The sequence below is a fragment of the Puntigrus tetrazona genome, chromosome 5 (genome assembly GCF_018831695.1).
Source record: "Puntigrus tetrazona isolate hp1 chromosome 5, ASM1883169v1, whole genome shotgun sequence".
Classification (NCBI taxonomy): Eukaryota; Metazoa; Chordata; class Actinopteri; order Cypriniformes; family Cyprinidae; genus Puntigrus; species Puntigrus tetrazona.
This window is the reverse complement of record NC_056703.1, coordinates 3,771,663-3,785,209: the sequence shown is the minus strand read 5'-3', so window position 1 is coordinate 3,785,209 and position 13,547 is coordinate 3,771,663. Positions and strand designations below refer to the sequence as shown.

The following is a 13,547-nucleotide window of genomic DNA, read 5'->3' as shown; positions in this document are numbered from 1 at the left end:
ACCTCCTTTTGTGGTGTAATTTTGAAAATTCTGAAAATTCTTTTTAAGTGTAGAATATATGGAGACCAGAATTTTGGCTCCTAATTTTGTCAAAAAATTCAAAACTGTAAGTAATCTCCCAGAACGCTGTTGCCGCCAAATGCGAAATCTAGGTTACATATTATTATTAATATTCATATGAGATGCTATTTTTGCACATTTTCATTTTATTGGCTTTCGGAGAGCAGATCAGAACGGAGATGTTATCAGATTCTGAGTTACCTCAGATATGAAAGCCAGCGTTTAATCCACGCTCTCGCCACATCCCCGGCTTCCATCATTCAATCCAGAACTCAGTCCAAATGAGATGCTTTGAAGTCTGGAGCTTAGAAATACCGGCAGATACCCTTTGATGGAATAGTTACCCTCTTGTTTATTTTGACTGCGCGTAAGTCCTGGGTCTCTGTTGTTTTTGGTCGAGAAAAGGGTCCATATGGTCGCCTTCCAGGATTTTTGTTTCTTTTTGCAGTTTAGCTTTCTGCTAGGGCTTCGGTGGCACGATCGTCTTTTCGCTCGAACGTGGCACGCTTAGGGAATTAGTCAGGTCATACCATGCGAATGTGATTTTGGAATGACTAACCTGAATCGTAATTGATTTATTTCTTCCGTTATAATTATTCCACCCGCGGCGTTATGACTCATCCTGGGGCAGATGCAATAACATCTGACAATGACGATTTAGAAACTCAAAAGATGACTAGACTGATTTTTTCTCTCGTGTCTCTCAGAGTGTTACACGGCGAACGGAGAGGACTACAGGGGTCGACAGAACCAGACGAGCCTGGAAGGAGGAAGACCGTGCCTCTTCTGGAACGAGACTTTCCAGCATCCGTACAACACCATCAAATACCCCAACGGAGAAGGAGGCCTTGGGCCGCACAACTTCTGCAGGTCAGGCAAAAACTGAAGGACAGCGAAGTAATAGTGGAGTTTTGCATGATGAATACCAATTTGCAGATGTTTAGGATTGCAAAAGGTCCACAAAAATAACATTAGTACTCTCATAACACTTTATTTCAATAGTCCGCTTTAGATATTACACTAACTTCGCAGCTACATGTCAGCTGTCTATTGAATATCAACATAAAACATCCTGACTATCAGAAACTTTCCAAGGATATGCCAACTTTTTCTGCTAACCCCAAACCTACCCTAACTCCATCATACTTTGAGACATAAAGTTACTTACGGTTAGTAGAAAGTCTGAAGCGCACTATCAAGATAAACTGTAACCGCACACACATAAAGGTCTTTATGGTTAGGATTTATCCAGAATCTTCCCTGTGCTCCAAAATGCTGAAAATGTCAGCATTATTTGACTTATATGTCAAGCATGTTCGTGCGTGTGTGTAAAATGAGTCACTTTATAAAGAAGCTGTAACATTTCCATTGTTCTTTCTACTGAAGAAAAAGTATTTTAGATTTTATGTTGTTCATACTTAGATATATATTCATTATTCATATTAGTGGAACTTTATGGACATCCCTTTCAGTTCCACAGAAGACAAAAACGGTCCTTTAGAATGTTCTTCACGCTAAGATGAAGACAATGTAATCTTTTAAGGAGCGGGAGACCAGAAATAATCTGCAGAATGATTCAGGGGACTGTTCCTTTAAATAAGAGAATGCGTTTTAAGTGAAAACAACCAAGAGGGACGTTCTTGCGAAATTGTAAGAGACATTGTGTGATTTTTGGCGACGTGTTAAGAATTTTATTGACACATTCTTCAGTGTCAGAGTGTCACGGTGTCTAAAACATTCACATCCTCAACAATGTTTTATTCAGCCGAGAGTGTCTTCGTCTTTGACCGCAAACTGTATTTATATCTACTGTGTAAGCGTCCGGAAAACAGATTCGGTCTTCAAACCACCATACTAAATTATTCTAAATATGTTTCGTGTAGTTTCTCGGAACGTCACAGGGCAGTTTTGGACCGAGCGTAGGTTTATTTTTTGTGCCTGTCATTATGTGGACCCGACGGGGCTTGAAGAGTTTACGTTTGCAAAGTCGCCCCAAATCCCTCTGTCCTGAAAAGAAACGCAGCAGGGCAACAGCCGGATGACCGGCAGCCTCTCGCTCGCATTTATTCTAGACGCACGCGCTAACCCGCAATGCAAGAAATAAAACATTGCTGTCACAGGCCTGTGTCCTGATCACAGATAGATTACAATATGCTGGGGCTTTCGGTCCCCCTGGTTTACAAAGTTTGTCAGTTTCATCGAAAAATCCCCTTTTGCTGGCCCGAGCGGCAGTGTTTTGTGAGTCCGTTGGAGTTGAGAGTTTCTCACAGTTTCCTCAGCTGTTATGTCACTCCTCGGACTGACGATAGTAGCTGGAGTGGGATCAGAAGGCTCAAAGTAGGAGATGAGAGATGGCATTTAAGAGCATACTGCTGCTGTACTCTTTTAAACCCTTAAAGGGATAGTTCGCACAAAAAAGAAAATCGTGGGATACTTTACGCTTCTTTATTTCGCGAATCCCATACGGTTTTTCTTTGTCCGTGAAGCTCCAATGGAGTTATGTAGCAAAACACTGCCACACCGCCCTCAAACGAGACAGATTTAAACGGATAATCTATGTATCTATCTATGTCTTTGATGGTGTTTTTTTCTCTTCTATGTCCGTAAAAAGCCCCCAACGCTATTTTAAAACCCACTAAACAGTTCGACCAGGCTGGAGAAATTCCCCTTTTTCGCTTTCTGCGCTTTTATTTTTTGATTCGTAGAATGCGCGTGAGGTTGAGTACGTGACAGAAATTAGATTTTTACGTCCCCGTTTTTTGCCGCTCGCTCTTTCCGTGTGTGCGTTTAGGTCCAGCAGACTGTATGATATGGGAAGTGAAAGCCGGATTCAGAGCGGCAGACAGAGATTAAGTGCAAAGACGGAGATCACGGTCAGGGACACCAGTGTTGATTTTAGGCACACGGTTGCATGGTGTTATGTCTGCTGGCTGTGGATATAAGAATGCCTTTCGGTATCATAACAGATTTTTGACGTCTCTGTCTGTACATATGACATGAAGTTCCCTCCTGATCAAAAGCATAGGAGTTAACAAGAGTCTGGGAAAAGGAGACAGGTGTATGTTTTAAAGTGTTATTTGTGCAGAGCGTGTTTCTGTTAAGTGCGAGAGAGGAATGCCTCTGGAAAGCCGCAAGTGTGTGTTTTTTAAATGATGTCATAAGCTGTTTGCATCTCTTTGTTTTCTTGTCTACACGCCGTTTGATTTAAAAGGAGGAACTGCAGGCTTGGCGTGTTAAGAGAGAGCCAGAGACAGAGAGCGAGAGAGAAATGGAGGTGCCAAGTGCTAATATCCCTCACATTTCATCTTTATGGTGTGCCGTAAAATAGCTATGAAAACATTGAGAGATGGGGCTGAGAGGAAGCGTCCTGTTAATCATGAATAAAAGCAGCTATGAAGAAACGGACGGAAAAGGTCTACAACTCATCAGCTTCCTCTCAGACCTGTTATACATAGCCGTTTTTCGGCTAGAGCAATCACAAATCTCGCTTAACTTTTAATAGTACACTAATAGCGATGCTTAATTGGGGTTTTGAGTAAATCCCATTAGTAGATTCCAACATTTTTACTGTTTATTTTGCAAGTGCTTGTATTCTGTCTTTTTTTGACCTTTGCACTCCCAGAAATAAAGGTACAAAAGCTGTCACCGGGGCAGTACCTTTTCAAAAGGTACATGTTTGTACCTAAAGGGTCCATTTTGGTACTTTAAAGTGTACATATTTGAACCTAATAGGTACAAAAGTGTACCTTTTGAAAAGTGACAGCTTTTGTACCTTTATTTCTGAGAGTGTGCCATGGTATTACTCTAGTATTCTTTGAAATACCATGTCAATACTGTGTTACATAAATATGGCAGCCGAAAGCTACCTTGTGCCAATCAAAGTATTCATTGGTGTCAATGGAGTCGGTGTAAAGCAATGGTAGTATTACCAACAAAGTATTATGGATCCACTCTTTGTAGGGATATTTTATGTTTTGGCCATTTATTTTCTGAATTTGTTAAATAGTTCTGTGTATGTTGGGATATTGAGGGCCTGGTCAACATTACTGAAGTAAAATGGGTTGTGAAATCGTTCCATGTTGACTTTAAAAGTCCTGAGAGTTTTAGCCAGATTTGTGTGTGTGTGTGTGTGTGTGTGTGTTGCATGTTGCTTCCAAGAGATGTTTAATTTTCCATCCTCAATCTGTCAAGACTTTAGCTTAAGAGAAAGTGCAAGCAAGCGTTAAACGTTTGTGCGTTTTCTGTTTACACCGTTGTTTACTTGGCTGTGAAATTGAATGGTTTGTTATCCACTTTCAGATGTCAGTTCAGCGAAGCGGGCTTGAATTGTTGTGGTTGAATCGAGAGCGGCTGTGTGGGATATAGATACAATAGACTCCGTCTCTCAAAAGGGTTGGACGGGCATCTCTGTACGTCGAAAGAGTTCATCCTAGCAGCTCCAAGCAGTCCCAACTCCTTCAGTCCACTTACAGAGATGTAAAATAACTATGTTAGCTACGTTAAAAAACGCTATCATCCTTTATTCGATTTAGTAGTAGATCTCAGGCTCAGTCTAATGCCTGCCGCAGCATATGTTTGCCATGTTGACTGAGCAAGGCTCTGAGCATATTAGGCAAATTTCCCTCGCTCGTATTTGCTTTGGATACTGGTTAGCTGCAGCGGGCTAATAGTGTGGCTGAGGTCGGCGTTGAGGAAAAAGCTATTTTCAGTCTTACCCTACTATAGATTTTACACGCTTTTGTTGTTAAAGAATCCCATTTTTTTTATGAATAGCTCTGAGCCAGAATTTTAAAAGTTTATCATAAATTTTATGATTATGGTGCATGGAAAGCGGTTATTAAAGAGAAGCGTTTGAACGCAGGCCAGGCAAGAACAGCTGGTTTTCTCTCAGTTCAGATGGCCAGTAATGCTGAAACAAATTAGAGAGAGAGAGAGAGAAAAGCGAAAAGGAGCGAGAGAGTGTTGCAATAAACCGTAACGGCTCGACACATTGTTCTTACACACCAGATTTAGTGTCGCAATGATATTTGTGGTCACCACAAAAAGCCTTCTATTTTTGTTTGTGAAAACTGCACAGAACATTTTTAACCTTAAGTACACATGTTTATCTCCTGCTGCAATGCATACCAATGTCAGCTTTTATTCTCGATCTTTACTCGGAAGATATCTGTGTTTCTCAGAAGTAACTGTAACGATGATCCTTAGTTGTTAACGAGCTTTGTCTCGGGTGTTAATTCCTACCTGGTCTCATGGCATAAACGTACTCTGGTGAACGTTTTACTACGAACTACGGTTCGACAAAAAAGCGTGTAAAAGGAAGCTCAAATAACACGGTTGCATCTTCAAATGTGTTTTTATATCAGTTTTGCGTTATCGGGTAGGTTTAGGGTTGGATTTGGTGTAGGGTATATATCCAGCACGATTGAGCGTTAACTTTTAGCGTCAGTCGATGTATATTTCACTTCTGGACCGCCTCAATACATATCTATATCAACGAAATAAAATGTGCCAGGGTTCATGTATTGAATCTGTGTTTTAGCGGCACTCAGTAGACATTTCTCTAAAAACGTGCAGTGAGGTACATAAAAAATGTGATGCACAAAAAAGTTGTGCAAGTCATATTTTTATGAGACCAGGTTGGTTCATTATTTTCGCAAACAATACGTATATATAAGTTACTGGAAAAAAAGAATGATTCGCCCCAAAATGAAAAGGACTGGATTTTGATTTTGAAGCGGATATTTCTGAGAAATGAATTGCGTTCTTGTTAATACAGAATGATTTGCTCACCAGCATTCTTCAAAATATCTTCCTTTGTGTTCTGCAGGAGAAAGAAAGTTGCACTGGTTTGGAATGACTTGAAGGTGATCATTTATTTTTGGCTGAAATATGCCTTTAATTGGCATTAATTTGTTCTTGGAGGAATTCGATGAGAGTCCATATTATTGGATTTTGATTGCTGTTATCTCAATCAGATCTCAGCAAAGTTGAGATCTGTTCTGAAACGTTAGAGGAGAAACATGACATTTTGCTCAGGGGAAATATCTGAGAAGCATGAGGCTCCGTTTGCTCTCCATATCATCACAACATTTGAAAATGAAAAAAGAAAGCAATTTCCAGAGGACATGCTCCTTTTGATTTTAATACAAATATTTACTGTACCAATTTTATTGTCAGAATGATAATTTCAGAATGTCTATTACCATTTTGCCTCGCGCTTCAGTGGAATCAAGAACATCTGTACGAAGACATCAGATGATCAGTGACACAAATCTGATTATAGACTCGTTTTATGCCATGTTTCGTTCTTTAATTTGTTTTTCAGAATTCAGAAAAGCTTTTAGATGTTGAGACCCAGATTTTCAATGCGGTCTTAGACTTTCTCTGCGCTGTTTACGTAGTATAAACATATAAAATTGTGTATTTACATGACAATGACATTTTAGATAGTATGAAGTGTAATCACAAAAAGAGATCTCATTGGTTGAAGTTTCCTAGGGGCCGTTCTAAACTCTTGCCATCTATTTTAAAGAGATTATAAATCACCAGAGGCATGGGTAATTCCCCATCCCATTAACCAGTCCGGACAGAAGATGTCCCCGTCATTACGGTAACACATGAAAGGCCCTGAGATTCTTTACTCACAGTCACTGAAAGGGCTTGACCCTGCAGGCTTAACCGGACGCACACACATACATGCACACATACACACACTCGAGGAATCCTGGGGGCAAACAGGCCTGCGTTTGCTGATCAAAGCCACCTATTATATCTGGTCTAGAACTGCACCCTTGCATTGCTCTCCTTTCACCCTTGAGGGAAGAAAGGTGATTAATTAGCTTTTAAACGGATAAATTAAAGGATTAGTTCGTGGAAGTAAATAACCTGTATGATTAAATGGGGACTGCATTTTTCGAGCTTCAAAAAAACCCCTGTGCCATTAAATGCAATCCACGTGACTTGTGCGCAGATGAGTTGAAAGTTAAAAAAAAACGAATCACTGAGATTCGTGAGCCGATTCACTCAAAAGATCTATTTCAGATAAGTTTTTTCAATTTGTTCGCAGTTTTAAGAATGTGCTGAGATGAGCTGTCAGCGCATAGCAATTACAATTTTGCCTATTTTTCAGACAAAGCTGATATATTAAGAAGATATGCAACGTAGTGTATGAGTTGAATATATATACAGTCATGGCCCAAAATATGGGCACCCTTGGTAAATAAGTGAAAATTAATCTGCGTTGTTATTGCTTTTCATCTTTAACACTTTTCAGTGGATAGTAAGACTGTAAAAAATCATTATGAAATAAATGCTCTCACAGTTCTCAATCATTTTAAGAGTTCCTCAAAAATCGAAAAGGAGTAAACAATGAGAAAATGTCAATTTTTGGAGTGAACTGTTCCATTAAGTGCTCGCCGTATGACCCCAAAAGCAGCCTGGATCAAATAAAGCCATATAGAAACCTGGCACGATGTACGAGTGTGTTTATATGTGTCTGCCAACAAGACAGATTCCTCTTATAATCTAATCTCCTCCATTGAACCTCAATTGCCCTGAAGACTTCAACTCCAAACAGGTGTCTTTCCTGAACAGGAGAATACATTATTCAAAAAAGCTATGCAAAGTAGCCATTATATTTGACTGAGGCATAATGAAAATCCCATCAGGCTGGAGGGGGTTGTCGATCGAAATACACACTCGGCTCCAAAGCCAGACTGGTTTGTTAGCAAGCCAGATCTCATTCTCCTCAACAGAAAAGAAAAAAAAAGGAGGGAAAATGGGAGATGTTTAGCTGACTCCAACCCGAGGTTAAGTTTCTCCGGACACAAAAAAGAAAGCAGATGAAAAGACGCTTCACTCAATACACTTGCTTGTTGTAAAGAGAGAAGAAGAGAAGCTGGAAAGTGTTTTTGATAGGGGAAGAAAAGACCGTGGCACGCCCTTTTGATTCCACCTCACAATGGCTGAAATCAGATAGCTGTCGCCTCAGGGTCGAGCTCGAGATGTTGCATTGTGACTCCTAAAAGACTAGAAGAATAGCTTTTCTCGCAATTATGGTGGTTTCTGACGGCGCGGGCTCCCGTAGCGGGATTCGCTCAGACTTTTTATGTTGCATGTTCGGTTCGCGAAGTACTCAACCAATCACCGCCTCGCCGGACTGAGCGCTTGTAATCAATACCCTGTCTGAAGGCTTTTCGGGGTTTGGGCATCGGGGTTTAAAGCACACACGGGTTTTGAAGCAGACAAAGCCGGAGAGCTCCGCAGGTCACTGTCTGGGAAGGAACAAAGCCGTTCCGCAGGCATTCGCGCAGAGACGCCGGCCTGGAGGTGGACATGCTCGGGTGGACAGGGCTGGGAGAGAGAGAGGCTCAATAAAGCACATAGGTTCCCGCTGTAGGGGGTGTTTCTATCTGACGGACAACCCTTTAAAAGCATTCTCTTTAGTGACTGCTGCGCTCGAGCTAAATTATCTGCAGTAAAACTAACCAAAATTTTTTTCTGTAGTGCGACAGTCTTTCAGCTGCTTTTTTAAAGGAGCAAGACACTGCACTAGTCTTCGGTTTCGGTGGGAAAATAGATATTTTCGCTCAGCAAGGATTGGATAAATTGATCAAAACTGACAGTGAGGTTTATAACGTTACAAACATATAAAAAAAAATGAATAAATGCTGCTCTTTTGAACGTTTGGTTCATCAAAGAACAAAGAAGACAATGTTGCGCAGTGTAAGAAATGTAACTTACTAAGCAGCGCTGCCATTTTCAATATTGATAATAATCAGAAATGTGCCTTGAGCAGCATATTACCATGATTTCTGTGGCATTGAAGACTGGTGCCAAAGATTTAGCTTACATTACTATACATTGCTATAGAAAACAGTGAATAACAGTATAGCGTTTTTCACAATGCAACCATTACCAAGCAGCTTTACAGGAAATTAAAGCTTCTACGTTATATTTAGCTCATCTCAAGCTTATGTCACATGGCAGAAATGTACTTACTGTATTTTAAATCAAATAAATGCAGCCTGAATCAAATAAATGAGGATATGAGACTCAACCCATTTTAACATTAGTATACATCGCTCTTTTAATGTCACAGTATGTTGCATTTTATTATGTCCTAAACATGCTGGATAGTGTCTCAGATAGTGTTGGAAAGTTGTGAGAGGTTCATATCCCAAATAACAGGTCGACATGCATGCAAGATCAAAAAACACGCTCCTTTTTTGCATTTATTTTGATCTTTGTTCACTCACGGACGATTCATTCACCGATTATTTGAATCGTTTGGTTTGTCAACAAGTCAGAATTATAAAGAACAGTTCGTTTAGTTTACTGCTGGATGGAACGTGTGGGAATTGTTATGTTTTCACACTAATTTGTTTGTTGTCCAGTTAGACAGGTAAAATTATGCCCCTTTATACCTGAATGATTCAATGATTCACTCATAAAGACAAGTGTTTTGTCGCCACCTACTTCTGTAAGGATGTAAAAAAAAGTCGCTTAAAATCACCACAAGCTGCTTTAGTTCGCAGTGATTTTAACAGTCTGTCTTTCTTCCACAGGAACCCAGACGGAGATGTTCGGCCGTGGTGTTATATCGCAGATCTCGAGGACGGAATCTACTGGAAATACTGTGATATCCCGAGCTGCCAAAGTAAGCTTTAACGAACAATGAGCACAAGTTAAGTGAGCAACTAGGCCGAGTTCCCATCATCTGGATTATGAAAACTAATATGCAAAACCGCATTTTTGGAAAGGACTTTAATTGCTCCATCAGAAATCACACTGTTCCAGCATGCACAGATAGGTTTGTGGTGCTTGTCATCACTTGATGTTTTTGCCTTCTCCACCCAGAGATCGTATACAAGAGTCTGTGTGTGTATTCTGTTTACTGCGAAGCGTTAGATGGATAATTAATTTGTCTTAACCTGTATTCAACATGGTTTCTTATAATCAGTGCAGTTGTTCTTTCTTTCTTTCTTTCTTTCTTTCTTTCTTTTCTTTCTTTGTATTAGTGAATAAGTCTTTCTATGTGTGTGTGTGTGTGTGTGTCTCGCGGGCATGTGTGTGTGTGCATGTGTATACGAGTGCAAACTCATTTTCCTGTCAGTCAGATTTGTATAATCCCGCTAAGTGTGTTTTCTACTGTACTGGCAGAGAAACAGAATATGTGTGTGTGTGTGTGTGTGTGTGTGTGTAATCTGATAGCCCCTGCTCCTCAGTTTCATCTCACTAATCACACCCCGTAAACAAGAGCTGACACATATATCACAAGATGGGTAGAATGTGAATAGAAAACTGAACAGCTGTGTCATACACCTGAAAAATCAGTAGTTAGAGCTTAATCTGAAGTTCTCCCAGCATATCATTCATGAGAAGCAAACGGAAAAATTAGGTTGGTCAATTTAACATGTTAACTAAGCTCAGTTAATTAGGTTAAATTCATGTTTGGTGTACCAATTTAATTCTTTCAGGGGTCCATGTTATATTATATTCTATAATATGATGCAAACAAAACTGTGAGGGATGGGATAGAAAGTAGTTTTATTTTAATTCATTTTGTCTTCAATAATGCATTAAATTGATCAAAAGTGACAGTAAAGGCTTACAAAGCATTCCAAATAAATCCTAAAAAAAAGTTGCATCAGAGTTGTAACATAGCTATTTTTCATTGCTTATAACAATAATATGAAAATGTTGGTTGTACTTTATTTTACAGTACATGTACTTACAATGTAATTACAGTGTACTTACCCAATAAACTACTGGTAAAATCCATGGGGTAGGGTTAGGTTTAGGGATATGCTAGTTATAGTATGTACACGAGGAACGGGATTGTAAAACAAAGTGCTTCCAAAATGGTTCCTGAGCATCAAATCAGCTCAAAGAGTTCTTCTCGAAGAGTTCTTGTGACAACGAAAACTGGAGTAATAATGCTGAAGGAATAAATGAATGAATGCACATGCATGCGTGCAACCTTGATGAGCATAAGAGACATCTTTCAAAAACATTTTAAAAACTTACCGTACCCAAACTTTTGAATAGTAGTGAATTTTAAGGATTTCATTGGCTGAACGTTCAACCACACAGATGAACACTGTCCTAAGTAGACTGCACTTCTATTCCTTCCATCCTGGGTTTTCTTTATCCTTCCATATAAAACTTTCCTAAAAATCACAGAGAGCTCATTGAAACTGCATGGAAGTCTCACACAGCATTTTCTTCAGACAAATCTAGTTAGTATTGTTACTTGATGGCCATCTATGTATCCATGCTAGTTTAAGGCCTGCTTCTCTAGGTTTTATAGCTCGTCTCAGGGTTGCGATGCGTGACTTTAGCTTAATTTTCCTCCTTCATCTCCAGTTGCACAAATAAGAGCGGTACTCACTGTCCAGCACAATTACACTCACTGACCCATTTCCCAAAAGTGCCATACACACATTAATCTGTCTGGATGCCTCTTATCTCTGCGCCTGAGTGGAGCTAACAAAGCCCACCCAACTAATGCCCCTCTAGGCTGAGACGGTCTTCAATGGCAGGCAAATTTAGGACAGCTTTTGTCACAGCCGGTTGTCTTCTGTGCTGGGCTCACTGATTTGAGTCTGGTTTACCGTAAATGTGTTTGTGTGTACCGGCTTGTAACCCATCTGATTTTTTTTATGCCCCAGATTCCCGTCAGGGCATCGCCCATATCAAGTACAGCCCTCCACACGCTCCCATTTCGGCTTGGATATCAATAGATGGGTTTGGGTCTTGGGTGGTACCCTAAAGCAAGCGTGCCCTCAGTGTTGGCAATGAAAGAGAGGTGATTTGTTGGACTTTTTAGCTCCAGGCGGTCGTTATGCTTTAAAATCAGAAAGCATTCGGCTCGATTGTAGCATCACAATCGACACGCGTTCACACACCTGAGGCTGTTTCGCTATTTGTTACGTGCGATGAAAGAACTGAACTCACCCCGATCTCTATTAGGCACACTGTCAAGTGCAAAATGACACTTGTCTCTCCAGTAAATATGAGAGAGGTAGATTTTCTCCCTTGTTTGTTCTGTTTAGGTGTTGTTTTGTTCTCCAAATAATACTAACCTGTCTTATATATCTTACCATGTTAACCATCTGTGGACTTATTGTCTCTTATTTTATGAGCACACACACACACAGTTATGCATTATTTCACAATAGCAAAACTACATAGGACTTCTCATCTGCAACGGAGGGGCTTAATGTTAACGCTGATACACTAAAAACTATTGAATTAGATATAATTGTCACTCACTCCACAAACAAACAATGGTTATGCACTGAATGTATGTGTATTATGTAGCACAGGCGTATTTGTAGCAATAGCCAAACATATATTGTATAGGTACATTTTTTGCTTTTATGCCAGAAATCATGTATTTACATTTTTTGATAGTAATACGCATGGCTAAGAACTTCATTTGGACAACTTTGAAGGTTGTTTTTTTTCAATGCTTTGATTTTTTGCGCCATCAGACTCCGGACTTTCAAATAGTTGTATATCAGGCGAATCAGTTTTCAATCGATGAATGCAAAGTTTAATTTATTCAGCTTTCAGACTTTCACGAGAAACTGAACCTCATGAACTCATGATCCAGGGTCACGTATGAGACTTGGATTTTAGTAAGAGGGAAATTGTATTTTTGGTAACTCAAAAAAGCATTTTTACAGTCTGGCACTGATTTAGATCGCTCGGCGTGCAGATTAACATGATGGGACGTGTTTACTTTCACTCTGTGCTCTTTTATAGTAAGCAAATATTCAGTATGTCGGTTTGGTGCCAAATAATTGGGATGGTTAACAGTCAGGTGAGAGTCATAAGAGAACCGGCTGCATTCCTGTACTCTAAGTTTATTTTCTTAGAGTGAACAACAACCTTAATCAGTGCTCACGCTCACCTATCGCTCACAGGTGTGTGTGATGATTGGTTATGCTTGGATTTGCTCTTTAACGTCCCACAATAACAGATGAGAAGACACATCAACAAACAAGCATGCGGTTTTTGCTCTCCGTTAAACATAAATAGTTTAGAAATAAGGCAACTTCATGCACTAGTTTTCTCAGCAATGGCATTTAAGATCTTCTCAACGAACGTACTTTGTTTAGTCAGTGTAAATGTGTTTTTTAATGCAATGCTGATGTCTTATTTCGCTAATAGAAAGATTGTTGTCACAGCGACTGAAACAACAATTAATGCCGTTAAGGCAATTAATTTTTTTTTTTTGTTTACTGGAAAGAAAGAAGAACGTGTAAAAGGTCAATAGATGACTTAGTCTAATATGCAGACAACACTGTCTTCGCTTGCAAAACAATTTACAGGATTAAAAAACACAATAAGTGGCTAAACACTCTCTAAGCCTCAAAACTAGACGCAAACCTTAAAAACGGTGGCGAGCAACAAAGGCTAAAAAAGATGAGCTCTTTGCATCGCAGCGTAGCAAGCAACTAACAACAATTGCAAAACAA

The 13,547-nt window shown here is 39.7% G+C and overlaps 1 protein-coding gene across 2 annotated transcripts in view; it reads left to right on the top strand.

Annotated features, from left to right (window-relative positions):
- Positions 1–13,547, top strand: part of kremen1 (kringle containing transmembrane protein 1) — a 55,718-nt gene that overhangs the window by 24,487 nt on the left and 17,684 nt on the right. For both annotated transcript variants that reach the window (XM_043240848.1, XM_043240847.1), the window contains exons 2-3: positions 768–930; positions 9,627–9,718. In XM_043240848.1, the coding sequence (XP_043096783.1) occupies positions 768–930; positions 9,627–9,718 (255 nt within the window). The remainder of the gene's footprint in view (positions 1–767; positions 931–9,626; positions 9,719–13,547) is intronic.